At 39.8% G+C, this 27,976-nt stretch overlaps 4 protein-coding genes and 1 long non-coding RNA gene across 6 annotated transcripts in view; 3 read left to right on the top strand and 2 right to left on the bottom strand.

Moving 5' to 3' along the window:
- The first annotated feature begins 11,370 nt into the window (after positions 1-11,370).
- LOC124187893 (succinate dehydrogenase [ubiquinone] flavoprotein subunit, mitochondrial-like) lies at positions 11,371-17,655 on the top strand. The gene is made up of 12 exons (XM_046580077.1): positions 11,371-11,418; positions 11,479-11,571; positions 11,694-12,003; positions 12,072-12,358; positions 12,423-12,561; positions 12,728-12,896; positions 14,240-14,435; positions 14,708-14,905; positions 15,343-15,537; positions 15,677-15,820; positions 16,398-16,508; positions 16,578-17,655. Exons 1-12 carry the CDS (start codon positions 11,371-11,373, stop codon positions 16,662-16,664), a joined length of 1,977 nt encoding a protein of 658 aa, XP_046436033.1. The 3' UTR covers positions 16,665-17,655.
- A 102-nt stretch (positions 17,656-17,757) lies between these two features.
- On the top strand, positions 17,758-26,038 carry LOC124186089 (succinate dehydrogenase [ubiquinone] flavoprotein subunit, mitochondrial). The gene is made up of 9 exons (XM_046577463.1): positions 17,758-17,956; positions 20,635-21,061; positions 22,853-23,251; positions 23,348-23,516; positions 23,606-23,772; positions 23,845-24,071; positions 24,265-24,409; positions 24,534-24,838; positions 24,949-26,038. Exons 1-9 carry the CDS (start codon positions 17,897-17,899, stop codon positions 25,033-25,035), a joined length of 1,986 nt encoding a protein of 661 aa, XP_046433419.1. The 5' UTR covers positions 17,758-17,896; the 3' UTR covers positions 25,036-26,038.
- LOC124186126 lies at positions 17,972-19,994 on the top strand. Its single transcript, XR_006871561.1, has 2 exons — positions 17,972-19,485; positions 19,585-19,994. It is a non-coding gene; the product is annotated as an uncharacterized LOC124186126 (long non-coding RNA).
- On the bottom strand, positions 21,211-22,539 carry LOC124186115. The gene is made up of 4 exons (XM_046577525.1): positions 22,354-22,539; positions 21,951-22,098; positions 21,615-21,866; positions 21,211-21,431 (listed from the first exon to the last, which is right to left on the bottom strand). The coding sequence occupies exons 2-4, from the start codon at positions 21,966-21,968 to the stop codon at positions 21,285-21,287; spliced, it is 417 nt and encodes a 138-aa protein (XP_046433481.1). The 5' UTR covers positions 21,969-22,098; positions 22,354-22,539; the 3' UTR covers positions 21,211-21,284.
- LOC124186102 (protein pinocchio) overlaps positions 25,761-27,976 on the bottom strand; it is a 60,464-nt gene continuing 58,248 nt past the window's right edge. For both annotated transcript variants that reach the window (XM_046577489.1, XM_046577500.1), the window contains one exon: positions 25,761-27,837. In XM_046577489.1, the coding sequence (XP_046433445.1) occupies positions 27,727-27,837 (111 nt within the window). In that variant the 3' untranslated portion in view covers positions 25,761-27,726. The remainder of the gene's footprint in view (positions 27,838-27,976) is intronic.

The raw sequence follows: 27,976 nt of genomic DNA on the forward strand, positions 1-27,976 counted from the left end.
CAAACAACGAGAACCTTTGTTTTCGACATTTTTCAGCAGGTGCTTTTTCGCTCGCCGTTTCTCTCCTGTTGGTCCTACGCTCTTTTAGCTGCGATTTCTGAGTTCCTGAGGGTCCAATTGGTCAGATAAGGGTCATTTAAATCGAATCTGAGACCTAAAGTTTTTTGCCCAAAAAAACAGTAAGGCTAACCCCTTTGTATTTTTGGCGAAAATTTTCGCGATTTTCAAAAGTGCTGGAATCAAATCTTTGGCGTACTATATCGACGTAATTTTGCGAGAGAAATCGATTAGGCGCAATTTCAATACGCTGCGATCAACGCATCAAAAGTTACAGCCAAAAAACGAGAACCTGTGTTTTCGACATTTTTCAGCAGGTGCTTTTTCGCTCGCCATTTCTCTCCTGTTGGCCTACGCCCTTTAAGCTGCGATTTCTGAGTTCCTGAGGGTCCAATTGGTCAGATAAGGGTCATTTAAATCGAATCTGAGACCTAAAGTTTTTTGCCCAAAAAAAAAGTAAGGCTAACCCCTTTGTATTTTTGGCGAAAATTTTCGCGATTTTCAAAAGTGCTGGAATCAAATCTTTGGCGCACTATATCGACGTAATTTTGCGAGAGAAACCGATTGGGCGCAATTCCAATACGCTGCGATCAACGCATCAAAAGTTACAGCCTAAAAACGAGAATCTGTGTTTTCGACATTTTTCAGCAGGTGCTTTTTCGCTCGCCGTTTCTCTCCTGTTGGTCCTACGCTCTTTTAGCTGCGATTTCTGAGTTCCTGAGGGTCCAATTGGTCAGATAAGGGTCATTTAAATCGAATCTGAGACCTAAAGTTTTTTGCCCAAAAAAAAAGTAAGGCTAACCCCTTTGTATTTTTGGCGAAAATTTTCGCGATTTTCAAAAGTGCTGGAATCAAATCTTTGGCGCACTATATCGACGTAATTTTGCGAGAGAAATCGATTGGGCGCAATTTCAATACGCTGCGATCAACGCATCAAAAGTTACAGCCAAAAAACGAGAACCTGTGTTTTCGACATTTTTCAGCAGGTGCTTTTTCGCTCGCCATTTCTCTCCTGTTGGTCCTACGCTCTTTAAGCTGCGATTTCCGAGTTCCTGAGGGTCCAATTGGTCAGATAAGGGTAATTTAAATCGAATCTGAGACCTAAAGTTTTTTGCCCAAAAAAAAAGTAAGGCTAACCCCTATGTATTTTTGGCGAAAATTTTCGCGATTTTCAAAAGTGCTGGAATCAAATCTTTGGCGCACTATATCGACGTAATTTTGCGAGAGAAATCGATTGGGCGCAATCTCAATACGCTGCGATCAACGCATCAAAAGTTACAGCCAAAAAACGAGAACCTGTGTTTTCGACATTTTTCAGCATGTGCTTTTTCGCTCGCCGTTTCTCTCCTGTTGGTCCTACGCTCTTTTAGCTGCGATTTCTGAGTTCCTGAGGGTCCAATTGGTCAGATAAGGGTCATTTAAATCGAATCTGAGACCTAAAGTTTTTTGCCCAAAAAAAAAGTAAGGCTAACCCCTTTGTATTTTTGGCGAAAATTTTCGCGATTTTCAAAAGTGCTGGAATCAAATCTTTGGCGCACTATATCGACGTAATTTTGCGAGAGAAACCGATTGGGCGCAATTCCAATACGCTGCGATCAACGCATCAAAAGTTACAGCCAAAAAACGAGAACCTGTGTTTTCGACATTTTTCAGCAGGTGCTTTTTCGCTCGCCGTTTCTCTCCTGTTGGTCCTACGCTCTTTTAGCTGCGATTTCTGAGTTCCTGAGGGTCCAATTGGTCAGATAAGGGTCATTTAAATCGAATCTGAGACCTAAAGTTTTTTGCCCAAAAAAAAAGTAAGGCTTACCCCTTTGTATTTTTGGCGAAAATTTTCGCGATTTTCAAAAGTGCTGGAATCAAATCTTTGGCGCACTATATCGACGTAATTTTGCGAGAGAAACCGATTGGGCGCAATTCCAATACGCTGCGATCAACGCACCAAAAGTTACAGCCAAAAAACGAGAACCTTTGTTTTCGACATTTTTCAGCAGGTGCTTTTTCGCTCGCCGTTTCTCTCCTGTTGGTCCTACGCTCTTTTAGCTGCGATTTCTGAGTTCCTGAGGGTCCAATTGGTCAGATAAGGGTCATTTAAATCGAATCTGAGACCTAAAGTTTTTTGCCCAAAAAAAAAGTAAGGCTAACCCCTTTGTATTTTTGGCGAAAATTTTCGCGATTTTCAAAAGTGCTGGAATCAAATCTTTGGCGCACTATATCGACGTAATTTTGCGAGAGAAATCGATTAGGCGCAATTTCAATACGCTGCGATCAACGCATCAAAAGTTACAGCCAAAAAACGAGAACCTGTGTTTTCGACATTTTTCAGCAGGTGCTTTTTCGCTCGCCATTTCTCTCCTGTTGGCCTACGCCCTTTAAGCTGCGATTTCTGAGTTCCTGAGGGTCCAATTGGTCAGATAAGGGTCATTTAAATCGAATCTGAGACCTAAAGTTTTTTGCCCAAAAAAAAAGTAAGGCTAACCCCTCTGTATTTTTGGCGAAAATTTTCGCGATTTTCAAAAGTGCTGGAATCAAATCTTTGGCGCACTATATCGACGTAATTTTGCGAGAGAAACCGATTGGGCGCAATTCCAATACGCTGCGATCAACGCATCAAAAGTTACAGCCAAAAAACGAGAATCTGTGTTTTCGACATTTTTCAGCAGGTGCTTTTTCGCTCGCCGTTTCTCTCCTGTTGGTCCTACGCTCTTTTAGCTGCGATTTCTGAGTTCCTGAGGGTCCAATTGGTCAGATAAGGGTCATTTAAATCGAATCTGAGACCTAAAGTTTTTTGCCCAAAAAAAAAGTAAGGCTAACCCCTTTGTATTTTTGGCGAAAATTTTCGCGATTTTCAAAAGTGCTGGAATCAAATCTTTGGCGCACCATATCGACGTAATTTTGCGAGAGAAATCGATTGGGCGCAATTTCAATACGCTGCGATCAACGCATCAAAAGTTACAGCCAAAAAACGAGAACCTGTGTTTTCGACATTTTACAGCAGGTGCTTTTTCGCTCGCCATTTCTCTCCTGTTGGTCCTACGCTCTTTTAGCTGCGATTTCTGAGTTCCTGAGGGTCCAATTGGTCAGATAAGGGTCATTTAAATCGAATCTGAGACCTAAAGTTTTTTGCCCAAAAAAAAAGTAAGGCTAACCCCTTTGTATTTTTGGCGAAAATTTTCGCGATTTTCAAAAGTGCTGGAATCAAATCTTTGGCGCACGATATCGACGTAATTTTGCGAGAGAAATCGATTGGGCGCAATTCCAATACGCTGCGATCAACGCATCAAAAGTTACAGCCAAACAACGAGAACCTTTGTTTTCGACATTTTTCAGCAGGTGCTTTTTCGCTCGCCGTTTCTCTCCTGTTGGTCCTACGCTCTTTTAGCTGCGATTTCTGAGTTCCTGAGGGTCCAATTGGTCAGATAAGGGTCATTTAAATCGAATCTGAGACCTAAAGTTTTTTGCCCAAAAAAACAGTAAGGCTAACCCCTTTGTATTTTTGGCGAAAATTTTCGCGATTTTCAAAAGTGCTGGAATCAAATCTTTGGCGTACTATATCGACGTAATTTTGCGAGAGAAATCGATTAGGCGCAATTTCAATACGCTGCGATCAACGCATCAAAAGTTACAGCCAAAAAACGAGAACCTGTGTTTTCGACATTTTTCAGCAGGTGCTTTTTCGCTCGCCATTTCTCTCCTGTTGGCCTACGCCCTTTAAGCTGCGATTTCTGAGTTCCTGAGGGTCCAATTGGTCAGATAAGGGTCATTTAAATCGAATCTGAGACCTAAAGTTTTTTGCCCAAAAAAAAAGTAAGGCTAACCCCTTTGTATTTTTGGCGAAAATTTTCGCGATTTTCAAAAGTGCTGGAATCAAATCTTTGGCGCACTATATCGACGTAATTTTGCGAGAGAAACCGATTGGGCGCAATTCCAATACGCTGCGATCAACGCATCAAAAGTTACAGCCTAAAAACGAGAATCTGTGTTTTCGACATTTTTCAGCAGGTGCTTTTTCGCTCGCCGTTTCTCTCCTGTTGGTCCTACGCTCTTTTAGCTGCGATTTCTGAGTTCCTGAGGGTCCAATTGGTCAGATAAGGGTCATTTAAATCGAATCTGAGACCTAAAGTTTTTTGCCCAAAAAAAAAGTAAGGCTAACCCCTTTGTATTTTTGGCGAAAATTTTCGCGATTTTCAAAAGTGCTGGAATCAAATCTTTGGCGCACTATATCGACGTAATTTTGCGAGAGAAATCGATTGGGCGCAATTTCAATACGCTGCGATCAACGCATCAAAAGTTACAGCCAAAAAACGAGAACCTGTGTTTTCGACATTTTTCAGCAGGTGCTTTTTCGCTCGCCATTTCTCTCCTGTTGGTCCTACGCTCTTTAAGCTGCGATTTCCGAGTTCCTGAGGGTCCAATTGGTCAGATAAGGGTAATTTAAATCGAATCTGAGACCTAAAGTTTTTTGCCCAAAAAAAAAGTAAGGCTAACCCCTATGTATTTTTGGCGAAAATTTTCGCGATTTTCAAAAGTGCTGGAATCAAATCTTTGGCGCACTATATCGACGTAATTTTGCGAGAGAAATCGATTGGGCGCAATCTCAATACGCTGCGATCAACGCATCAAAAGTTACAGCCAAAAAACGAGAACCTGTGTTTTCGACATTTTTCAGCATGTGCTTTTTCGCTCGCCGTTTCTCTCCTGTTGGTCCTACGCTCTTTTAGCTGCGATTTCTGAGTTCCTGAGGGTCCAATTGGTCAGATAAGGGTCATTTAAATCGAATCTGAGACCTAAAGTTTTTTGCCCAAAAAAAAAGTGAGGCTAACCCCTTTGTATTTTTGGCGAAAATTTTCGCGATTTTCAAAAGTGCTGGAATCAAATCTTTGGCGCACTATATCGACGTAATTTTGCGAGAGAAACCGATTGGGCGCAATTCCAATACGCTGCGATCAACGCATCAAAAGTTACAGCCAAAAAACGAGAACCTTTGTTTTCGACATTTTTCAGCAGGTGCTTTTTCGCTCGCCGTTTCTCTCCTGTTGGTCCTACGCTCTTTTAGCTGCGATTTCTGAGTTCCTGAGGGTCCAATTGGTCAGATAAGGGTCATTTAAATCGAATCTGAGACCTAAAGTTTTTTGCCCAAAAAAAAAGTAAGGCTAACCCCTTTGTATTTTTGGCGAAAATTTTCGCGATTTTCAAAAGTGCTGGAATCAAATCTTTGGCGCACTATATCGACGTAATTTTGCGAGAGAAACCGATTGGGCGCAATTCCAATACGCTGCGATCAACGCATCAAAAGTTACAGCCAAAAAACGAGAACCTGTGTTTTCGACATTTTTCAGCAGGTGCTTTTTCGCTCGCCGTTTCTCTCCTGTTGGTCCTACGCTCTTTTAGCTGCGATTTCTGAGTTCCTGAGGGTCCAATTGGTCAGATAAGGGTCATTTAAATCGAATCTGAGACCTAAAGTTTTTTGCCCAAAAAAAAAGTAAGGCTTACCCCTTTGTATTTTTGGCGAAAATTTTCGCGATTTTCAAAAGTGCTGGAATCAAATCTTTGGCGCACTATATCGACGTAATTTTGCGAGAGAAACCGATTGGGCGCAATTCCAATACGCTGCGATCAACGCACCAAAAGTTACAGCCAAAAAACGAGAACCTTTGTTTTCGACATTTTTCAGCAGGTGCTTTTTCGCTCGCCGTTTCTCTCCTGTTGGTCCTACGCTCTTTTAGCTGCGATTTCTGAGTTCCTGAGGGTCCAATTGGTCAGATAAGGGTCATTTAAATCGAATCTGAGACCTAAAGTTTTTTGCCCAAAAAAAAAGTAAGGCTAACCCCTTTGTATTTTTGGCGAAAATTTTCGCGATTTTCAAAAGTGCTGGAATCAAATCTTTGGCGCACTATATCGACGTAATTTTGCGAGAGAAATCGATTAGGCGCAATTTCAATACGCTGCGATCAACGCATCAAAAGTTACAGCCAAAAAACGAGAACCTGTGTTTTCGACATTTTTCAGCAGGTGCTTTTTCGCTCGCCATTTCTCTCCTGTTGGCCTACGCCCTTTAAGCTGCGATTTCTGAGTTCCTGAGGGTCCAATTGGTCAGATAAGGGTCATTTAAATCGAATCTGAGACCTAAAGTTTTTTGCCCAAAAAAAAAGTAAGGCTAACCCCTCTGTATTTTTGGCGAAAATTTTCGCGATTTTCAAAAGTGCTGGAATCAAATCTTTGGCGCACTATATCGACGTAATTTTGCGAGAGAAACCGATTGGGCGCAATTCCAATACGCTGCGATCAACGCATCAAAAGTTACAGCCAAAAAACGAGAATCTGTGTTTTCGACATTTTTCAGCAGGTGCTTTTTCGCTCGCCGTTTCTCTCCTGTTGGTCCTACGCTCTTTTAGCTGCGATTTCTGAGTTCCTGAGGGTCCAATTGGTCAGATAAGGGTCATTTAAATCGAATCTGAGACCTAAAGTTTTTTGCCCAAAAAAAAAGTAAGGCTAACCCCTTTGTATTTTTGGCGAAAATTTTCGCGATTTTCAAAAGTGCTGGAATCAAATCTTTGGCGCACCATATCGACGTAATTTTGCGAGAGAAATCGATTGGGCGCAATTTCAATACGCTGCGATCAACGCATCAAAAGTTACAGCCAAAAAACGAGAACCTGTGTTTTCGACATTTTACAGCAGGTGCTTTTTCGCTCGCCATTTCTCTCCTGTTGGTCCTACGCTCTTTAAGCTGCGATTTCTGAGTTCCTGAGGGTCCAATTGGTCGGATGAGGGTAATTTAAATCGAATCTGAGACCCAAAGTTTTTTGCCCAAAAAAAAAGTAAGGCTAACCCCTTTGTATTTTTGGCGAAAATTTTCGCGATTTTCAAAAGCGCTGGAATCAAATCTTTGGCGCACTATATCGACGTAATTTTGCGAGAGAAACCGATTGGGCGCAATTCCAATACGCTGCGATCAACGCATCAAAAGTTACAGCCAAAAAACGAGAACCTTTGTTTTCGACATTTTTCAGCAGGTGCTTTTTCGCTCGCCGTTTCTCTCCTGTTGGTCCTACGCTCTTTTAGCTGCGATTTCTGAGTTCCTGAGGGTCCAATTGGTCAGATAAGGGTCATTTAAATCGAATCTGAGACCTAAAGTTTTTTGCCCAAAAAAACAGTAAGGCTAACCCCTTTGTATTTTTGGCGAAAATTTTCGCGATTTTCAAAAGTGCTGGAATCAAATCTTTGGCGTACTATATCGACGTAATTTTGCGAGAGAAATCGATTAGGCGCAATTTCAATACGCTGCGATCAACGCATCAAAAGTTACAGCCAAAAAACGAGAACCTGTGTTTTCGACATTTTTCAGCAGGTGCTTTTTCGCTCGCCATTTCTCTCCTGTTGGCCTACGCCCTTTAAGCTGCGATTTCTGAGTTCCTGAGGGTCCAATTGGTCAGATAAGGGTCATTTAAATCGAATCTGAGACCTAAAGTTTTTTGCCCAAAAAAAAAGTAAGGCTAACCCCTTTGTATTTTTGGCGAAAATTTTCGCGATTTTCAAAAGTGCTGGAATCAAATCTTTGGCGCACTATATCGACGTAATTTTGCGAGAGAAACCGATTGGGCGCAATTCCAATACGCTGCGATCAACGCATCAAAAGTTACAGCCTAAAAACGAGAATCTGTGTTTTCGACATTTTTCAGCAGGTGCTTTTTCGCTCGCCGTTTCTCTCCTGTTGGTCCTACGCTCTTTTAGCTGCGATTTCTGAGTTCCTGAGGGTCCAATTGGTCAGATAAGGGTCATTTAAATCGAATCTGAGACCTAAAGTTTTTTGCCCAAAAAAAAAGTAAGGCTAACCCCTTTGTATTTTTGGCGAAAATTTTCGCGATTTTCAAAAGTGCTGGAATCAAATCTTTGGCGCACTATATCGACGTAATTTTGCGAGAGAAATCGATTGGGCGCAATTTCAATACGCTGCGATCAACGCATCAAAAGTTACAGCCAAAAAACGAGAACCTGTGTTTTCGACATTTTTCAGCAGGTGCTTTTTCGCTCGCCATTTCTCTCCTGTTGGTCCTACGCTCTTTAAGCTGCGATTTCCGAGTTCCTGAGGGTCCAATTGGTCAGATAAGGGTAATTTAAATCGAATCTGAGACCTAAAGTTTTTTGCCCAAAAAAAAAGTAAGGCTAACCCCTATGTATTTTTGGCGAAAATTTTCGCGATTTTCAAAAGTGCTGGAATCAAATCTTTGGCGCACTATATCGACGTAATTTTGCGAGAGAAATCGATTGGGCGCAATCTCAATACGCTGCGATCAACGCATCAAAAGTTACAGCCAAAAAACGAGAACCTGTGTTTTCGACATTTTTCAGCATGTGCTTTTTCGCTCGCCGTTTCTCTCCTGTTGGTCCTACGCTCTTTTAGCTGCGATTTCTGAGTTCCTGAGGGTCCAATTGGTCAGATAAGGGTCATTTAAATCGAATCTGAGACCTAAAGTTTTTTGCCCAAAAAAAAAGTGAGGCTAACCCCTTTGTATTTTTGGCGAAAATTTTCGCGATTTTCAAAAGTGCTGGAATCAAATCTTTGGCGCACTATATCGACGTAATTTTGCGAGAGAAACCGATTGGGCGCAATTCCAATACGCTGCGATCAACGCATCAAAAGTTACAGCCAAAAAACGAGAACCTTTGTTTTCGACATTTTTCAGCAGGTGCTTTTTCGCTCGCCGTTTCTCTCCTGTTGGTCCTACGCTCTTTTAGCTGCGATTTCTGAGTTCCTGAGGGTCCAATTGGTCAGATAAGGGTCATTTAAATCGAATCTGAGACCTAAAGTTTTTTGCCCAAAAAAAAAGTAAGGCTAACCCCTTTGTATTTTTGGCGAAAATTTTCGCGATTTTCAAAAGTGCTGGAATCAAATCTTTGGCGCACTATATCGACGTAATTTTGCGAGAGAAACCGATTGGGCGCAATTCCAATACGCTGCGATCAACGCATCAAAAGTTACAGCCAAAAAACGAGAACCTGTGTTTTCGACATTTTTCAGCAGGTGCTTTTTCGCTCGCCGTTTCTCTCCTGTTGGTCCTACGCTCTTTTAGCTGCGATTTCTGAGTTCCTGAGGGTCCAATTGGTCAGATAAGGGTCATTTAAATCGAATCTGAGACCTAAAGTTTTTTGCCCAAAAAAAAAGTAAGGCTTACCCCTTTGTATTTTTGGCGAAAATTTTCGCGATTTTCAAAAGTGCTGGAATCAAATCTTTGGCGCACTATATCGACGTAATTTTGCGAGAGAAACCGATTGGGCGCAATTCCAATACGCTGCGATCAACGCACCAAAAGTTACAGCCAAAAAACGAGAACCTTTGTTTTCGACATTTTTCAGCAGGTGCTTTTTCGCTCGCCGTTTCTCTCCTGTTGGTCCTACGCTCTTTTAGCTGCGATTTCTGAGTTCCTGAGGGTCCAATTGGTCAGATAAGGGTCATTTAAATCGAATCTGAGACCTAAAGTTTTTTGCCCAAAAAAAAAGTAAGGCTAACCCCTTTGTATTTTTGGCGAAAATTTTCGCGATTTTCAAAAGTGCTGGAATCAAATCTTTGGCGCACTATATCGACGTAATTTTGCGAGAGAAATCGATTAGGCGCAATTTCAATACGCTGCGATCAACGCATCAAAAGTTACAGCCAAAAAACGAGAACCTGTGTTTTCGACATTTTTCAGCAGGTGCTTTTTCGCTCGCCATTTCTCTCCTGTTGGCCTACGCCCTTTAAGCTGCGATTTCTGAGTTCCTGAGGGTCCAATTGGTCAGATAAGGGTCATTTAAATCGAATCTGAGACCTAAAGTTTTTTGCCCAAAAAAAAAGTAAGGCTAACCCCTCTGTATTTTTGGCGAAAATTTTCGCGATTTTCAAAAGTGCTGGAATCAAATCTTTGGCGCACTATATCGACGTAATTTTGCGAGAGAAACCGATTGGGCGCAATTCCAATACGCTGCGATCAACGCATCAAAAGTTACAGCCAAAAAACGAGAATCTGTGTTTTCGACATTTTTCAGCAGGTGCTTTTTCGCTCGCCGTTTCTCTCCTGTTGGTCCTACGCTCTTTTAGCTGCGATTTCTGAGTTCCTGAGGGTCCAATTGGTCAGATAAGGGTCATTTAAATCGAATCTGAGACCTAAAGTTTTTTGCCCAAAAAAAAAGTAAGGCTAACCCCTTTGTATTTTTGGCGAAAATTTTCGCGATTTTCAAAAGTGCTGGAATCAAATCTTTGGCGCACCATATCGACGTAATTTTGCGAGAGAAATCGATTGGGCGCAATTTCAATACGCTGCGATCAACGCATCAAAAGTTACAGCCAAAAAACGAGAACCTGTGTTTTCGACATTTTACAGCAGGTGCTTTTTCGCTCGCCATTTCTCTCCTGTTGGTCCTACGCTCTTTAAGCTGCGATTTCTGAGTTCCTGAGGGTCCAATTGGTCGGATGAGGGTAATTTAAATCGAATCTGAGACCCAAAGTTTTTTGCCCAAAAAAAAAGTAAGGCTAACCCCTTTGTATTTTTGGCGAAAATTTTCGCGATTTTCAAAAGCGCTGGAATCAAATCTTTGGCGCACTATATCGACGTAATTTTGCGAGAGAAACCGATTGGGCGCAATTCCAATACGCTGCGATCAACGCATCAAAAGTTACAGCCAAAAAACGAGAACCTTTGTTTTCGACATTTTTCAGCAGGTGCTTTTTCGCTCGCCGTTTCTCTCCTGTTGGTCCTACGCACTTTTAGCTGCGATTTCTGAGTTTCTGAGGGTCCAATTGGTCAGATAAGGGTCATTTAAATCGAATCTGAGACCTAAAGTTTTTTGCCCAAAAAAAAAGTAAGGCTAACCCCTTTGTATTTTTGGCGAAAATTTTCGCGATTTTCAAAAGTGCTGGAATCAAATCTTTGGCGCACTATATCGACGTAATTCAGCGAGAGAAATCGGCTGAGCGCAGTCCCAAATTGCTGCCAAGTATTAGTCTTTTTATCCGAAGTGTCACAGATAGGCTCTCTAATAGTTCACCGTTGCCCCGATCAGTCGTTCGGGGTCGAAATTGATCTCAGATATGACGACAAGTAATAGTCTAGAAAGTCTATTTCTTCACTTTTTTACTGTCACCCTACAACTTTCATTACTACTATATGGAAAGACGTAATTCCTGCCGTGATCACGATATCCGCGACTTACTTGATGCTTGTTTATCTTTCCCTCGATTGACAATGTTGATGAGAAATTTCATATTTTCAATTCCCAAGGCTCTATCCAGTCGAGTCTAGATTATTTCTATAAAGTAAATAATAGTGTTGAATCGGAATGAACCGATTGATAGTTCAGAGTTTGAAGCGTCTGAGTAGTTCCTGGGTATGTTTAGCTTACTATTGATCTATCTGTCACTGATTTACTAATCCTGCTTGGTTATAGGTATCGATATCAACCTTTCGCAATGCCCGTCGGTTGCATGTCAATATCAGCGCCGGGGAGAGAGGCAAGTGTGAAAAATCCGACAAAGACAGTGTAAGTGGAAATATTTATTTGTATATATCAGTATTGCTTGTAAGCTACCCAAGGAGTATTTCACCAAGTTCGCCACCTTGACCATCGTTTGGAACTTGACGTAAGTTCAAATGTTTCAATAGAGTTACCCGATGATCGACCATTGCTACGACTGTGTGATTGTCGGGGCTGGTGGCACCGGTCTTCGTACTGCTTTCGGTCTTGGCTCAAAAGGTTATCGCGTAGCAGTTATTACTAAACTCTTTCCCACACGATCACATACCGTGGCTGCCCAGGGTGGCATAAACGCAGCTATCGGCAATCACGAGCCAGACAACTGGCTCTGGCACATGTATGACACTGTCAAAGGCTCCGACTGGCTTGGGGACCAAGATGCGATCCACTTTCTGTCCCGAGAGGCACCCAAGGCTGTCTTTGAACTCGAAAACTATGGTAACTGCGAAAAAATATGTCCGATTGATTCATGGTCTAATGATATGTCGGATCTTACTCTGCCGCAGGATGTGCGTTTAGTCGTACGAAGGAAGGAAAGATTTACCAACGAGCATTCGGTGGTCAGTCATTGAAGTTCGGTAAAGGTGGTCAAGCTCACCGTACTTGCGCTGTGGCAGATCGTACTGGTCACGCCGTCCTCCATACTCTCTATGGTCAGAGCCTCCGTTTCGACGTGCATTACTTTGTTGAATATTTTGCTCTCGACTTACTGATGCACGGTGACTGCTGCTTGGGAGTCTTGGCCTATGAGCTGGAGACGGGTCAGATGCATCGGTTCAGAGGCCACCAAACTGTGGGTTGCCAACTCAGTTCCACATACCTTATGTTAGGTATCGTTTAACCCAGTATTGCTGTAGATCATCGCTACGGGGGGTACTGAAAGATGTTACTTCTCATGTACGGCGGCACACTCTTGCACCGGTGACGGAATGGCAATGATTTCGCGAGCTGGGATACCTCTTCAAGACATGGAATTCGTGCAGTTCCATCCAACCGGTTAGTTGCACTTTAAAATGGGTACGTGTATGTCATTGAGTGACGCAGCAATGTGATTAAAACCGTAAATGGTTAAGAGGTGAATTGACCCTGTAGGAATGAGTCAGGGAAAAGAGTCGGTATGCGCGTTACGTAAAAGTTGTTTTTATGACGTTGATTAATTCAGGAATCTATGGAAGTGGAGTCCTTGTCACCGAGGGTGTAAGGGGTGAAGGTGGATACTTGATAAACTCATCAGGAAAGCGTTTTATGGCTGAGTACGCGCCTGTCGCCAAGGACCTGGCATCGAGGGATGTCGTTTCCAGAGCGATGACACTCGAAATACTTGACGGAAGGTATAGCAATTCCTTAGCGATAACAATATTGCCCCAAGTGGATACTTGTTGGGTACATTAAACATTGTTTATCCATTACTAATAGATGATATGCTTTGAAAACGAATACAACGGAGAGTGGGCCGTAAATTCATTATCTTAATCAGTGTCTGTAAAATTAAAGATAGACGTATTATCAACACATACTCAACGAAGCGTATGAAAATTGTTTTGAATAGCTTTACATTATAAAGTATCACGTCTCATGACTTCGGTCATTAGACGTTGATTTCGTTGAGTCATTTGATAATAAAATAACTTCCAACTAGTACGCCGGTCACGTGTCAGGAGTGATACGACACGTGCTTCCGTTTGAAAATGTCTCTACTTTGTGGTCGTCCTAAGTATTGAAACCCTGCCTTGGATCCTGTGGCAGTAGTATATTTAAAACTCAAATGAATATTTGAGTGTTGCTTATTGCGAAAAGTACTTCAATTTTCGAGTTTTATATTAAGAAACGAGTAGCAATCATACAGCTCATAACAAACTTTGAAGTCGATGTACTTGTGAATGGTGCATATTTCGGATTTCAATTTGAAACGGTTCTTTGATCTGATCGTAAAATATTTTCGGTCCGTCTATCGGGTCTTCAGTTAGTTTAATACACGACCATTTTTGAATCGCTTTCTCTCGCCTAGTAAAAGTTGAGAATCCAACTGGGCCTTTACTGATATTTATTACCTCGTTAGGTAAAGTTCTTTTATGAAGGAAACTTCATAAAATATGTTAAATATTGCTTGTTTGAGGTTTCATAAAATACGTCCTCCTCGTCTAGGGAAGAACTTTGTAACTTGAAGATTTCAAAAACTGTTGAATTACTAGCTATCATAGGCCTGAAATTTCACGACCTGAAGTGTATTCTAGGAAATTGCGTACCGTTTAATCATAACAAACTAAGCTTGTGTGATGAATGCATACACATGTAAGTCTCACAAAACTAGTACCGTGTTTGAATGGTACACAACGAAGGTATAGCCAATAATACTTGTATGAAAAAGATTTGGCGATCCCAAAATGTAAATAGTTAATAGTCATACTAATTCTATGTACATTACAAAATCATTTTTACCTTTCGATCATATATTCAAATAGGTAGTCTTTGTCGGGTCACGTCACATCTCCGAGAACCGGACCGGTCCGATCATTACGTAGGACATATAACGAGTATTTTATACTTCACGAGTCGAAGTTTTGCCGGTGTTTACTCTATTATGTCTTAACTATTCGAGCTCCATGACTCATTATATTCCGTTATGCACCGTTCGTTTAATGACCGGTTTTGAGTTGTTCTAATTGCAACGCAGAGGTGTGGGGCCCCAGAAAGATCACCTTTACCTGCAGCTCTCGCATCTACCTCGAGAAGTAATCGAAAAACAGCTACCGGGCATTTCCCATCTGTCCTGGGTTTTCGCTGGCGTTGATGTAACGAAGGAACCAATACCGGTTATACCTACAGTGCATTATAACATGGGAGGGATCCCGGGTAACTACAGGGCCCAGGTATCGATCCAATGGGCTCAAATGAGAGAGAAAGAAAGAGAGAGTTGAGACAAAAGACTCAAGAATCTATAAAGCATGGGAACGGAAACGTGCTTTTAGTATTTTTGACTCACTGCATTTCTAACATCAGATACCTCAACACAGATAAATTAATAAAGCCGTTTTTACGCGGTCGTCTTTTGTTTCAAGTCTTGCACTCCGATTTCCTACCTACACTAGTATAGATATACTGGAAGGATTATCATGGCAATTGAACAAATTATTCTGTTGAGGTTCTCACGCGAGAAAACGAGCATGACAGAGTATTGGACCGTTTGTGGGCCGCTGGTGAAACCGCATGCGTATCCGTTCACGGTGCTAATCGTCTCGGAGCCAACAGCCTCATCGAAACGTTGGTCTTTGGTAAAGCCATCGCGGATAATATAGACTGCATGATGCGCCCCGGTGAACGTCATATGGATCTTGCTCCCGTGAGTAACCGATGATCAAGATCCCCGACATACAATAGTTGATGTTGTTATTGAGAATAATGGTACTTGTCGCCGTCGCACAAGACGTTTAGTCCCCAAGATTTCCGATGTACCCGAATTGCCTTTTTCACAAGTAATCGTTGTCATGCCATTAACCCATGCACTTGTGACTCTTTGCAATTACAGAATTCGAAATAGCGTACAGGAAGACCATTGTCAGGCATAATGCGCGTAAGATGAATTCGGATTATATTCAATTCTGTGGTTCATTCTAGAACATCCATTGTTATTCGAAACCGTATTTACCATATTCTCTTTACTTGTCAGTCAATTGTGAAGGTCTGCAGTACTGCATTGAATTGTTGAGGAGTGTTATGTTTGTTGGTATTATATTGTAATGTTTCGCCTCTCAATCAGCCAGCAAAACATTGTTTTAGGATATTGGACAGCAGTCCATTTGTCGCTTCGACGCGACCCGTTACAGCCAGGGCAACATCACCGTGGCAACTTTGCGGGAAGAAATGCAACGCACTATGCATAAATACGCCTCCGTATTCCGTACTTGCGATATCCTTCAGCGTGGCTGTCGAGAAATGACTCGATTGTATACGTGTGATCTACCGAACCTTTGCGTGAGTCATGTTCAGCTTATTTTTCGTTTAATACCTGCGCCAATAATCAGCACATAGGTATAAGTTAATTACACAGTATCTAAGACTCAAAACAAATGATCAATTAACGGTTGTTTTTATTTTGTGGATTGCGTGACAGGTGCAAGATACCTCCTTGATATGGAATACCGAACTGGTAGAAGCCTTGGAGTTGCAAAATATGATGCTTAACTGCATGCACATTATCTACGCTGCAGAAAATCGGAAAGAATCGCGAGGAGCTCACGCGAGAGAAGATTTCAAGGTTTCGTTGATTAATCTGTTGCTTAAATTAGTTTAATTTAGTTAAGTGTTTCATCATTCGCAACTGATTCCATTGGATCTGCGATCTATTTCAAAAGATACCTTGGGATCAGAGGTTTTGGTCAGTAATTATAATGGATTACATTTTTCACACGGACTGTACCGACGCGACTGTTTACTATCTCGTCAGATCTTAAATGTTCCGGATTTTCAAACAGCTCTTAGGAAAGTTCCACACCGGTGAAGAGTTCACGCCCAAGTTCGTTCCTCTCTTGAGAATGAAATTTCGACGATTTTTTTTCCTTAACCTTGAGAGGATGAAACGGGTGTGTAGCATGGCTACATATCAACACATCTAAATATATATATATATAATGTTCGTAAATGTTGAACATATCTACAATACAAATCGATCGTCATTATTAAGTCAATTAATTTTTGTAGGCCGATGAAATAACTTGAATTTCACAGGTGATTCTAGAATTTTTAATCCGCACACGATGAACGAAGCAAAAGCTGTATTTCCAACAGTGAATGTTTACAACGCCTTACAAGTAAAATTCATTGATTTATTGCAGGAACGAATCGACGAGTACGATTACTCCAAGCCCTTGGAGGGGCAGAAAAAACTTCCTATTGAGAAACATTGGCGCAAACATACTCTGACTTGGGCCCAGGACGACGGTTCTGTGAGTGCACTGCATCGTCCGAGTAATTAACAAGATGAAGCCAGATATTTACGTATATTTAATTTTCAGATATGCATTACCTACCGGCCGGTAATTGACACCACTCTGGACGAGAGTGAAGCGGAACATGTGCCACCAGCAGTACGTAGTTACTAACAAGGTTGGCGTTAACCCGGCATAAGGTCTAGATATGCATATACATAGTTGCATAAACCGGTTCAGATTAACCGATGATAAATCAAAAAAGTGCAACTGATAATCAACTCGTTCCAAGATTCTAAGGACTATACGTGTGAATGCAGGTTGATAAACTATATACGAGTAAATAATTTCCAGTTGTATCTATACCGCGATTTAGTTTGTCCTTGGTACGTATTGTACCTACTATGCTTTTTCCCCGTGTTGACTTTACGGTCATAATTCGTGGTGTAACAAAATGAATTCCTTTCACAATTCGATAGTTTATTCTTGTCGCTTACTTACGTTTCGTAGAATTTCACCTATACCTACTTTTTATATAAATAAAAACATGCACGTATATCTCGAGTGTCGTATCAGGAAAGTGGTATAAGCGTGAGTAAACAGCTGCAACTTATACCGGATGGAAAAATATTATTCACAGACATCATGTTTACACGTATTTATTTTATTCATACGATTGTTTAAATCGATCGAGCTTATGAATATTCAAATAAAATTCGTTGGTTTATACTGTCTTCAAACTTAACTCCCTGGATTTTACGGTAATGCGAGAAGTTAGTAAAACAAAAGCGTAAGTGAAATACACAACCCAAACTATATTATGTTCGCTTTAAATTCGACACATTGAATACCGAGTCGGCGCTATTTTTAACCCGTGTTAGCGTGTGCCGTCCGAAAATGAAACGCCGTGGTACGAACCGAAAAGAATACGAGAATTCGATTCCCTGTTAGGTTTTAGTCGAATACCATGTTTCCTCAACATTTATCACAGCAGGTCGTTCTCGGTGATTGTATTTTCCTGTAACTGGCTGGCGCGTACGGCGCTGGCGCGAACGTCGGTTATAAGTTTGCAGTATGGGGCTTGGAACGAAGAACGTAACGTTAGATCTTTGCTGCAATAATGCTTCGACGAATAACAAAGCATCGATATCTAGCTGCGGTAAATCAGCGTTTGGAAAAAGAGAGGAAAATTGCAACAAACAGTGAACTACCCCGATATATAATATATGCAATGCGTTTTTTCCCCTCTGTAACGTTGGCCCCACTGGCCTGACCGACGTCGCCGACTCAGGTTCAGTGTTCACGACGCCGTACGAGAGGTGCGCGAGTGTACTGCTCGTGCGTTAATATTTTGGTAGTAAAAAAGGGGATCGAAATTTGGATTAACACCCCCTGGCAGGTCCAAGATGAGCATAATGTTGAAAGTACCGGGAATTATCGCGAGGAATCTGCCCTCGGCAACTCTAGTAAGTATTTCTTTAAGTTATATAATTTTCGTCGAAGCGTATCATCGAACCGCTAATTCATCGCACCTTTAGTGTACGATGAGATCTACTTTCCATTACGTAAGTGTCGACCCTGTCGTCATTTGTTTTTCCCAAAGTGAGTGAAATTGGGTATTTTCTCCAAGTGTCGCAACTATTGTGCAATTTCAAGTTATCTGCACAGATTGCTTTTCGACTAGCGAAACGGTCTAAAAATACACCCCATTTTTGCCAGTTTCCTTGCTTGTCGGTTTTTTTCATACGAACATCATATCAATTAGAGTTAATTATCAACTTATTTTCTTCGCGGCACATGATCATCTGTCTTGTTTTTTTGTCCTGGTATATCCCCCAAAATGCGATAACACTCACGACGCTTGACAGCTGCCAGAGCACATATAGCCCAGATTCCTACACGCGATCAGGCTGCATCTGCTCATTAGCAATGTAGTCGGGTTTATTCTATCTCCGGGATTAATTGCTTAGCGTAAACAACTAATTCTGTATCAAGTCAACAACAGTTTTCACGGAAAGTTCCACCGTTTTAAATTGCTTTTACCGTAATAACGTATAGGCACGATACGGCTTACACTGCTCGTAATGATTTTCTGATTACGTCGAAACAGGACGTAACCAATTCGCATATTTGTGTGTTGGACGGTTTAACCTATTCGCGAATTTACAAGGTGCAGGGAATATCGACCTAAATAGAATTATGATGGAAGCGAAATCGCCAGCGGCAAACTACTCAGCTTTTAGTCAAGATATTCTCACAAGCTTTGCTAAATTAGTTTTAACGTCTTATTCAATGAAGCGTGCGAATATTTTTCTTTGTACTTGTATGACTACCGCATGATCAAAAATAATGGCCAATTTACACCGTATGTAACGGCCGGTGAACAGAGCTTTAGATGTAGCTTTCCGTTCTCTTAACCGCCACAGGTGGCAGCACTGGTCGGCTGGAAAAGTGGTTGGAATTGAAAACAAATCAATTTCACGAGTATCGTAAAATTGATAGAAGAGTGCATGTTCTTATCTCATTTTTACTTTTATTTCTACTGTCATATGTATACATGAATCTGACGTACCTTGCGTGTGTGCTCTTGCTCATTATTATATAAGTTTAATTCTTCAATTCTGATAGGTGATTTCCGGTAACCACCCAGTTCGTTTGTCACGCTATCCCCCTCTTTAATTTCATTCGATTGTTAGAACATTCCAGATAGAAAAAAGCCGAGACGTAGGAAGTAGATTATAAATAAGTACAAATTATATACAAGTATTGTATATTATATGGGATATTAGATAATTAATTCTGGGTTGTTGCAAGCAAATCGCAAAGATCGACAGAGGCGAGGACTATCAATATTTTGATCTAATGAATACTATGAGCAGTTCTATTCTACTCGTCTCTGGTTGTATTCTGGTGGCAAACAGTAACGACACTTGTCACCTAACCTAACTTAATTTAACAAACTGATATCGCATCCTTAGTTTAGATAAGGTTGAAGGTACTTATAAGCTAAATATAAATCACAGCTAGACTTCTTGAATTGTGATCGCTTAGTTTCGGACGAACCATGAATAATCTTTTAATTTGTTCTTTTCAGCTTATAACTGCTTCTATGAAATTTCAGCAATGCTTACAATTCAAAGTAGAAGCTATTTTTGGGATGGCTATCTAGTAATTGCATCACGAAATCGACGATAACTCGTGCAAATATATTATCAATTAGCAAGAAATGATTTTAGTATTGTTTCATTAATTGCACTAGAAAATTGTAATTGAACTGCATGAATCATTATAGCTTTGAGGAAATTGAGGAAATTATAGAATGTATATTAAAACAGAATTCGATCGGCAAAGTTTTGGAGAACGAAGTATAAGATTAAATCTTTTCAACACATTTAAATATTTAAACTTGACGCTAAATCTGAAATACTAAGAACTGTATTTTTTGTTACATTGTGAAAAGTATGTTATGTATCATCACTATGAATAAAGATGTGCTGAAAATTTTAATTTTTTTATCTCTCTCACTCTCTGTTTTTCTCAAATCAAAGTTGTAAACATGGAGAAAAGTATCTACTGATCCAGCAAAAAAATTTAACACGTTTCATTTAGAATACCTCAAATTTTACACTTTTAGTAACTTTTTCATTTACGAATCTACTTTTATGCTGAATCGGAGTGGTCGTTAAATATTTCACTATCAATTCATTATATATCGGCTATACTTGGGCAAGGTTTCCTGTAGTTTTCATTGTTTCTTGTGTGAATGCGGGTGTTTCTATTGAACATCTTAAGACAACTGTAGACACATAACGACGGTCACTAATCCATCACTTTCCTTACCCCATATAAGTTTAGCGACTCCTGGAGACATATCCTATTGGGTATGTCTGCTGTAGGTAGCAATTATTATTATTAATCATCATAGTTTTCATTGCGTCAGTGAACATGATGTAGTTCAATTTTCCAGGAAGACTAATCTATATAAATATTCACTGTGACACCTTATTCTGTTTCTATTAATTTTGATGTGATGTTATATAAAAGTTCTCCAAATTCTTGAACGATCAAGTAATAAGTTGAATAAAAAATTAGTAATTACATAAATGTTACACCCTCCATAATCATTAAGAATGCAATATTTCAGAGAAAGATCGGCCTGCCTTCACTTTCGAGCCGCAAATTTCATTACACACCTGATGGTAAAGCGGCCAAAGTATCTGATGCCATTTCCAAGCAGTATCCGATAGTGGACCATACTTATGATGCTGTTGTGGTTGGTGCTGGTGGTGCTGGGCTTCGTGCTGCTTTCGGTCTGGTTGCCGAAGGTTTTAAGACCGCTGTCATTACAAAACTATTTCCCACAAGGTCACATACTGTCGCTGCTCAGGGCGGCATTAATGCGGCACTTGGTAACATGGAATCTGACAACTGGCAATGGCATATGTACGACACAGTCAAGGGCTCCGATTGGCTGGGCGATCAGGATGCTATTCATTACATGACCAGGGAAGCTCCTAAAGCTGTCATTGAACTTGAAAATTACGGCATGCCATTCAGTCGCACACCTGACGGTGAGTTTTTTGTGTATAATGTAAATGAGAATCAATCATTATTAAAAGTATAATATTAAAAGTAAAAACAGCACATCTACTAATGAAACACTGATCCAGGTCAAGTATAATATGGTATAACTAGACGAATCACCAACATAACATACAACAAATAAATTAGAACACACAATAGCAGTTTTTCTGTTAGTTTCTCGCACTCTCTTACTATAGCAGCCTCTGTAGTTTATGAACTTTGGTATGAATCTTCGGAGGGACAATCGGTTGTAGCAGTATGTATTGATCTAGATGTATCATCTGTATCACTGTCCGACTCAATGTCACTCTTCGTGCGTTTCTTTTTCAAATCTATTTCAGTTTTTTGTTGCTGTCCCTGTGAAAAATTATTTCAGTACACCGTTACTGTAACTTGAACTGTATCTTTATATACATCTGAAATCAATGTCTACAGCATCCAGCTAAAATATGTTTGGTCGTTTTAGAAATCCCTTTTCGTGCTTTAAGTTCAATTTTTAAATCGACACGTGCACATTATCCTGCCTGAAAAAACTTTCACCTTGCGTTTCTTGGGAGTAGAAACTTGTTGTGATGAGTCCTTCTTTGTTGGCACATTGTCATCATGAGCTTGATTCTTGGATTGTTGTTGATCCAGATTATTTGATTTCTGTTCTCGGCTCGTTTGCTTTTGCTTCAGTTTCTTATTTTGATTTGCCGCATCAATAAATGGCTGTTTGTCATCTTTTGTCATGTTTCGCCAGCATTCTCCACCAAGTCGAAAAATGTTCTTACTGTTTTCTCCTGTCTGTGTCTGTGCAAAATGATATGTTACAATATATTAGTTCGTAACTAGTGAGGTACTTAGCATATCACTGCTACCTGAAATAGAACCTACTTTGCGGAAACCATACATGAAATTGATGAAGGGATTGATACTGGTCCACGTCCTGCTAGTTTGGGCATTAGACCGTGATCGTGATCGCTGCTGTGTCGACGCTGCTTTTGAATTTGGCCTATTGAGTAGAAGTCGGTTGATTTAAGTTCTGCAGAAACACAATATTTCTAAAGAATCCTACTAATTGCATTGCTTCGGTGGTCTAAAATCATTGTTTTATATAGCAAAAATGAATACATCGTTAAGCCTGACCATCAGTTTGATATTATTCTGCTTTCAGTTTACATGATTTCAATCGTATGTTGCATCAAAAATGTCTCTTCTAATTACTCCAATGCAAAACGCATCACAGCTGTATGATGATGAATATTTTCAAGGCATTAATAGTATTTTTAAGACACACCTGGATTGGCTTTTGTAACTTGATTCAGATCGTTTTGAAGTGTTTTGGGCCCGAGGAAATTCATCTTCACTGTGCTGATCATTGAATTCATTATTTCCTTCGTCAGGGTTGTCAGGATTGTCAGGCTGATCACGTAGTCCACGATTTTTATTTGAATCCATTATTTGCGTGTACAAAGTTAAAGCAACAGAAAGTACCGTTGAATACTGATCAGTTGAGCATTATCAATTACAAGGAAACCTACCAATATGTCTGTCAAAAATTAATATGAAATGAAAACACTGTTTCAAATTTTTTAGACTTCTAAAAGTAATCAGTTGATAAATAACACGTCAGCGTTGCTACGTGACATGCTATTGTCATAGCTCTCACCAAATTGAAATTAGGACAATATGATTTTATTGCCGTTTGATACATATGCTGCAAGCTTCATTAGTTACAGGCAAAGAATCAATGTTTGATTTAAAAATAATGTGAATTAACATTTTTATTGAATCAGGTAAAATTTACCAGCGAGCCTTTGGAGGTCAATCTCTAAAGTTTGGTAAAGGAGGTCAAGCACACAGATGCTGTTGCGTCGCAGATCGTACCGGTCATTCATTGTTGCATACTCTTTATGGGCAGTCTTTGAGTTATGATTGTAACTACTTTGTTGAATATTTCGCCTTGGACCTGTTGATGGAAGATGGTGAATGCCGAGGAGTAATTGCACTATGTTTAGAGGATGGAACCCTTCATAGATTTCACTCCAAGAACACTATATTGGCCACCGGAGGCTATGGCAGAGCATATTTCTCATGTACATCCGCGCACACTTGTACTGGCGACGGAACCGCCATGATCTCCCGAGCAAATTTACCTAACCAGGATCTTGAGTTTGTTCAGTTCCACCCAACAGGTATCACATACATGTATTATAACATTTCAGAAATTTGCTGCATAATGCCCTTAATTTGTAATATTTTCATCTGTCACTGTCACAAAATATTCACAGGAATCTACGGCGCTGGATGTCTAATCACAGAAGGCTGTCGAGGTGAAGGTGGTTACCTGATTAATAGCGAGGGTGAAAGATTCATGGAACGTTATGCTCCAGTTGCAAAAGACCTCGCCTCTCGCGACGTTGTATCTAGATCTATGACAATCGAAATCAGAGAAGGCCGGTAAGTGTCTTTCTTATAGTAACAGTTTACAGAATTCCAATTTTGATTTGAAGCTGTTTACACAAATATATACTTTATACTTTTATTAGGGGATGTGGACCGGAAAAAGATCACGTTTACCTTCAACTACATCATCTGCCGCCAGAGCAACTGGCTACTCGCCTACCCGGTATCTCTGAAACTGCTATGATATTTGCTGGCGTCGATGTCACACGTGAACCTATCCCTGTATTACCTACGGTACATTACAACATGGGTACGTTATTCAAATTTGTATAGTCTTTTCAGTGACTGCAGATGTAATAATGAAACTGCGTCGTGTTTGTAGGTGGTATCCCAACAAACTACAAGGGCCAGGTTCTGACGACAGTAAACAATGAAGACAAGGTAGTCGGAGGATTGTATGCGTGTGGTGAAGCTGCTTCAAGTTCAGTCCATGGTGCAAATCGACTTGGGGCTAATTCTTTGTTGGATTTAGTGGTGTTTGGACGTGCCTGTGCAAAGACAATTTCCGAGGAGAATAAGCCTGGAGAAAAAATCGGAAGTCTTAGGCCTGTTAGTATCATTTCATTTGAAACGCTTACCTATGAAATATTTCAATACGCTTCCACACAAGTTGAATAAGTTGAAAGATTCGTAGTATAGTATGGTTTCATCTATAATACGTCATATACGTGACAGTGACTTGATGGAACTTTAGGTATATATTTTATGATTCTGATTTATTTCTTTGTTTCACTGCTTATAGAATGCTGGCGAGGAATCTGTTGCTAATTTGGATTGGGTTAGGAATGCCAATGGTTCTGTTACTACTGCTGAATTAAGGTTGAACATGCAGAAAACTATGCAAACACATGCAGCTGTGTTTAGAACTGCAGAAACTTTGCAGGAGGGTCAGTATTGTTCTTACATTGTGAAACTCTGTACTAAATATGGCATTTCAATGTTTCAAACAATTTAGACTCTGAATTGTAAAATATGATTTAAAAATCTTACGTGATGGGTTTTTCTTTGTAGGATGTCGCAAGATGTCTGACATTTACAAGGGTATGAGCGATCTCAAAGTTTTGGACAAGTCGATGATTTGGAACTCAGACCTGGTGGAGAGTTTGGAGTTACAAAACTTGATGGTAAATGCTATGCAGACCATTTACGCTGCTGAAAACCGAAAGGAGAGCAGGGGAGCTCATGCTCGTGAAGATTTCAAAGATAGAGTCGATGAGTACGATTATAGCAAATCTTTGGAGGGACAGAAGCCCGTACCGATTGAGCAGCATTGGAGGAAGCATACTCTCACCTCTGTCAACATTCAAACAGGCGATGTTAGTACCGCTTATCTGCGACAAAGATAGCTTATTAATACACATCATTTTTTAAGTTTACAACAGTCAAAAAATACAATCTTAATTTTGTAATTTCCCAATCTTTTCAGGTGAAAATCGATTACAGACCAGTAATTGACGAGACGTTGGATGCTCAGGAGTGTGCGACAGTACCTCCTGCAATTCGATCATACTAAATTAATAACAAATAATCACTCTGATTTTTCTTTATGACCTAATTTATTCTGGATACATACTTTGTCAAGTGTTCCAAGATCTCAGGTCTCTCAATTGTGTCTTGACGAGCTCATTAGTCAGAGTATTAACGATCATCTTTTCAATTTGTTATACTGACTTAATTTATTACTGTCAACCCAATCGTGCACCAAAGTTGATTCTTGTCACTGCTTAGGCGCTTCGCAAGCATTAATATTAGCATTCTTCGAGGATGCTGGTGCTGAAAAATTATTTTCAAATGTTTCAGCAAAAGAGATTTTATCTTTCTCTTGGAGATGCAATACGATTAAATATTATTTGTAATTAATGTATAGTAAGATATGGTAATGATGGAAACGTTTGTAGCAGCCGTAACCTATTATTAGAACGAGCTCAGAATTTTACTCATTCTTTTGTTTCGGAAGCACAACCTGCCTACATTTTATTTCGGATCATTTCAGTTGAGGTGCATCACGCAGCCCACGAATGAATTAAAAGTACAAATTAATGAAATTTGCAATACAATATTAACTTAATACTCGACAGAAATTTACGCAATACAAATGGGCCACTCTACCAGACGCGGCTATTTACTTACCGTTGTTATCGAAACAACGTGTTTCGCAAGGCTGTAGATAAATTCGTTAGCTTCCTAAAAGTATTAAAAATCAAGTGCAAAGAATTAATTATTATTTTTTCTCAACAGTATTTCAGTGATCTTTCCCGTGATACTCAAATTGAATTGAATTCGAATTTCACATCAAGGATTGATACGTATTATCGAACGTATTGGCTATTGAAAAAAAGAAATTGATGATCATACTAATAAGATTATTGTAATTTTAGTCGAGTGCTTAAATAACTGCACAAATTTAGAGAAGATAGCCTGATATTGGCATTAATAATGAAGGCATGTTCTAAGAGGCCGGTCAACAACATTGTACATACTAAAAAGTTGTAAATAAAATGTTACAACTTATTTTACACAGATGCCATTTAATTCCTGCACCATTACAGCCCAACTTACCGATTTTAAATAAGAAATTGTTAATTGATCATTTGTTTTAGGCTCTCAAATTCTCGTACATTGAACTCCACGTATTTAGTGCTCTTTTAATGTTTGACGACGTTCTCTGTTGAAAATCTACTGACAGGATATTATTTCGAGTTATTTAATTACCCAAAGTTATATGAATACCGCTCTAGATTTACCGAGCAAAATAAGAATACACGGATGCTAAGATTTGATATCTTTTTATTTACTAATCCCATACTTTTTGAACGTTATGGACATAAATAACTTCCAAGATTATAAATAAAAATTACATCTGATCATATTTTCCAAAGCAGTTGACTTCATTTTTGTCAATATCAATAGGTAGGTACTTCAGAAAACTTTCTTAACATAATTTAAGTCTAATGGAGGTGAAATATGAGCATGGATTCACATACAGAAACGGATACACATTAATTCTGACTTCAAATTTGTTTTTCGAAAATCGCGACCTTGTCTTAGGTTAGCATAATTAATTGCTGCGCTCGTGTACACAGAGAATAAAGAAATACATCGACCCATACAGATATTGATGCTCGAATAGTTGAGTGGTTACATAGAATATAAATATACATTCGTCAAATTTTGGCCGAAGGATTTTCCAAATCATAATTAAGAACCTTATTCTGGTCTTAAAAGTGCTACACTATAACCGAAGTACAGTGATATTTATCTAAATTTAGGTCCTAATTAATTATGATTAGCCTAGTGAAATTTACTATCTGTCTATCTATCACGTAACACATATTTCTAACACAACCAGACTTCTGGAAGGGGACAGGTTTAATACGTTTGGCAGTCCCGTTTGCTAGGTATGAGATATCGTATATCCGTCGGGGTTTGATTTTGTTTGATATAAGGAGAAAGGAATATATCTCTTGCACTTTCTTAGTCACACGTTCTATATTATTCGAGATCACGTACAATTGCTATTTCTTGCTAAGCTCGTTCTTCGTAAGGTGAAAAAGTACTTCTCATTTTCAAACTGAATTACACATTTTCGGCGCTGCGACGCTGCGACGTTATTGTTAATACGTTTTTCTTTTTTAAATCCGTAGATGTCAAAATGTGTAATAATACAGTTTCTGGCGTATGTTGTCTATTCATTATGATCTCTAATGCAATTTCATCATCTTCGTTTAGAGCAAATAAGTCAAATAAGTCGCAGCTGAAGACCGTATAATCTATAGCTACGGTACACTTGCCGCGTCTAAATATGTATATTACAAATATATTTTCCTTTTGGCTCTCATTTTATATAGAATTTCGTAACAAAAGTGATGACACATTTAAAAAAAACAACCAAACACGATGTTTTTATACGATTAGGATGGATGTATAATAGTAGAAATAATAATAATAATACACATTTTTTCGTGTTCTTCGACGAATTTTTATCACGACAGACGACGAACGAGCGATGCTTGTACTCGCTAATCACAGACGGCCATCGTTTTACAGTTTTTTATAGACATTGTCCGAGTGAACCCACTCGTGGAACATCAATTCCTCCTCATTCATTCGTCCTTAATTCGCTCTCGATGGTGGATGCGTGACGCTATGGATGGTGGTGGTTAAGTCTTGTGCAAGATTGTGGCTGCGCCTCGGAACTTTCCGTTCAGGAAGTAGCTCGCAGCTTTTCTAACGCAGGAACCAAAGACTCCTCGAGGGAGGGACCGCAGCTCAAGGCGCACTCACCGATCCATCTTGCCTTTCCACTGGCATGTGACTAAAACAAAAATAAAGGATTCCTTTATAAATAATTGCGCTGTATTCGAGAAGATAGTTAAAGAGAAACACACGTTTGTGTTGCCTACAGTGAATAAATGCTTCGAACACGTGAACCCAAGTGTGCAAATCAGTGCAAG

Source organism: Neodiprion fabricii, chromosome 1 (assembly GCF_021155785.1).
Source record: "Neodiprion fabricii isolate iyNeoFabr1 chromosome 1, iyNeoFabr1.1, whole genome shotgun sequence".
In the NCBI taxonomy this organism is placed as follows: domain Eukaryota; kingdom Metazoa; phylum Arthropoda; class Insecta; order Hymenoptera; family Diprionidae; genus Neodiprion; species Neodiprion fabricii.